Source organism: Borostomias antarcticus (genome assembly GCF_949987555.1).
Source record: "Borostomias antarcticus genome assembly, chromosome: 28".
NCBI classification, from domain to species: Eukaryota; Metazoa; Chordata; class Actinopteri; order Stomiiformes; family Stomiidae; genus Borostomias; species Borostomias antarcticus.
The window spans coordinates 3,903,883-3,905,236 of record NC_140261.1 but is presented as its reverse complement, the minus strand read 5'-3'; the positions used below and the strand labels follow the sequence as shown (position 1 = coordinate 3,905,236).

The following is a 1,354-nucleotide window of genomic DNA, read 5'->3' as shown; positions in this document are numbered from 1 at the left end:
CTCCCGTTATAATTCCTGGAGCGGCTGGCAATAAAAAAAAAGAGCAAGAAGAGAAGAGAAAGAAGGAGAAAAGCGCACACTGCTCAACCAAAACACACTGACTCACACACAGACACACATGTCCACTGACACACGGACCACTCCTGCCCAGACAAGTGAGGGAAGAGCCCTATCCTGGATTTGTACAGCCCTCTGGACGTGGTGGGAGGGAGTAGAAGTTTCCCCAAAGACAGGATCACTCTGCGAGACGATGCCTTCCTCTTGCCTGCTCTCACAAGCAGCTGAGTGGATTTGTCAATAACTCTGATTATTTCATAATAATAAGTTCTTCAGAGGGACTGAGAGAGACTGAGTCAGAGAATGCTCCCACAGGTCATTAGGATTCTATATGTCTTGTCTTTTTGCTTTTTCCAAGGAGGCTTTATCAGGTAAGACACATTCTCCTCGCACTGACAGTGAAGTGGCTGATGTTTCATGTGTCACTATTTATTACATTTTGAACAGTGCATATTAACCATGAGTTCATTTCATTTGTATCTGTTTTAAAGGATAGAAAGTATAAACTTTGTGATCAAACAATGCAAGATGCAGAAATGTGAACTCAGCACAACACATAGATCATCATATATAGGCTAGTATCCACAGAGACAAAAGACAGATCACAAACAGATCTAACTTAACATCCACACCGAAGTTTAAAACACTTGCAGTCGGGTCAGAAATGACCATTCTCTCAGATAGGGTCACTGAGCTGCACCTGCCCCTCCTCCTCCTGTTCTCTGTGACAGATTAATGTTATTTATCTACACAGTATCAAACATTTATTTGTAAAAATGTATACATTGTCAAACTCTGTTAGATAGAGGTGAAAAGAAGGGATCTGCCTTGACCTAAACAACCTGTGGAGTGGCCAGCTGAGATAGTTTCTTTAAAAAGGTAACCGTGTACTCGTTATGTATGCCTGGCATGTGTCCGGCTCTTGATTAACGACTGTGTGAAGAAAGCTTTGTGCTCCTGTCTGTGTTTGCGCTGTGTCTGGAGTGACAGACACAACAGTCACACCTCTCTGCCCACCTCTCGCTCTCCGCTCCTTCTCTCCTTCTCTCCGTACGTCCGTCCGTCCATCCGTCCGTCCATCCATCCATCCATCCATCCATCCATCCATCCATCCATCTCTCTCCGCCATTGCCTTCTTTAAACCTCTCTTTCTCTCCCCCCTTTCTCTTGCTGGGTTGTTCCTTCTTCAGCACCCTCTTTGTCTGTCTCTCACTACCCCCCCCCCCACACACACACACACACACACACACACACCTCCCACACACTCACTCACTCTCTCTCACACACACACACCTCT

General features: G+C 45.5%; 1 protein-coding gene across 1 annotated transcript in view; it reads left to right on the top strand.

Annotated features, from left to right (window-relative positions):
- Positions 1 to 360: 360 nt before the first annotated feature.
- The window catches only part of glra4a (glycine receptor, alpha 4a), a gene marked incomplete at both ends in the record, with an annotated part of 35,590 nt that continues 34,596 nt past the window's right edge, over positions 361 to 1,354 (top strand). Inside the window, one exon of the mRNA XM_084459350.1 lies at positions 361 to 428. Coding sequence (XP_084315476.1) covers positions 361 to 428 — 68 coding nt within the window. The remainder of the gene's footprint in view (positions 429 to 1,354) is intronic.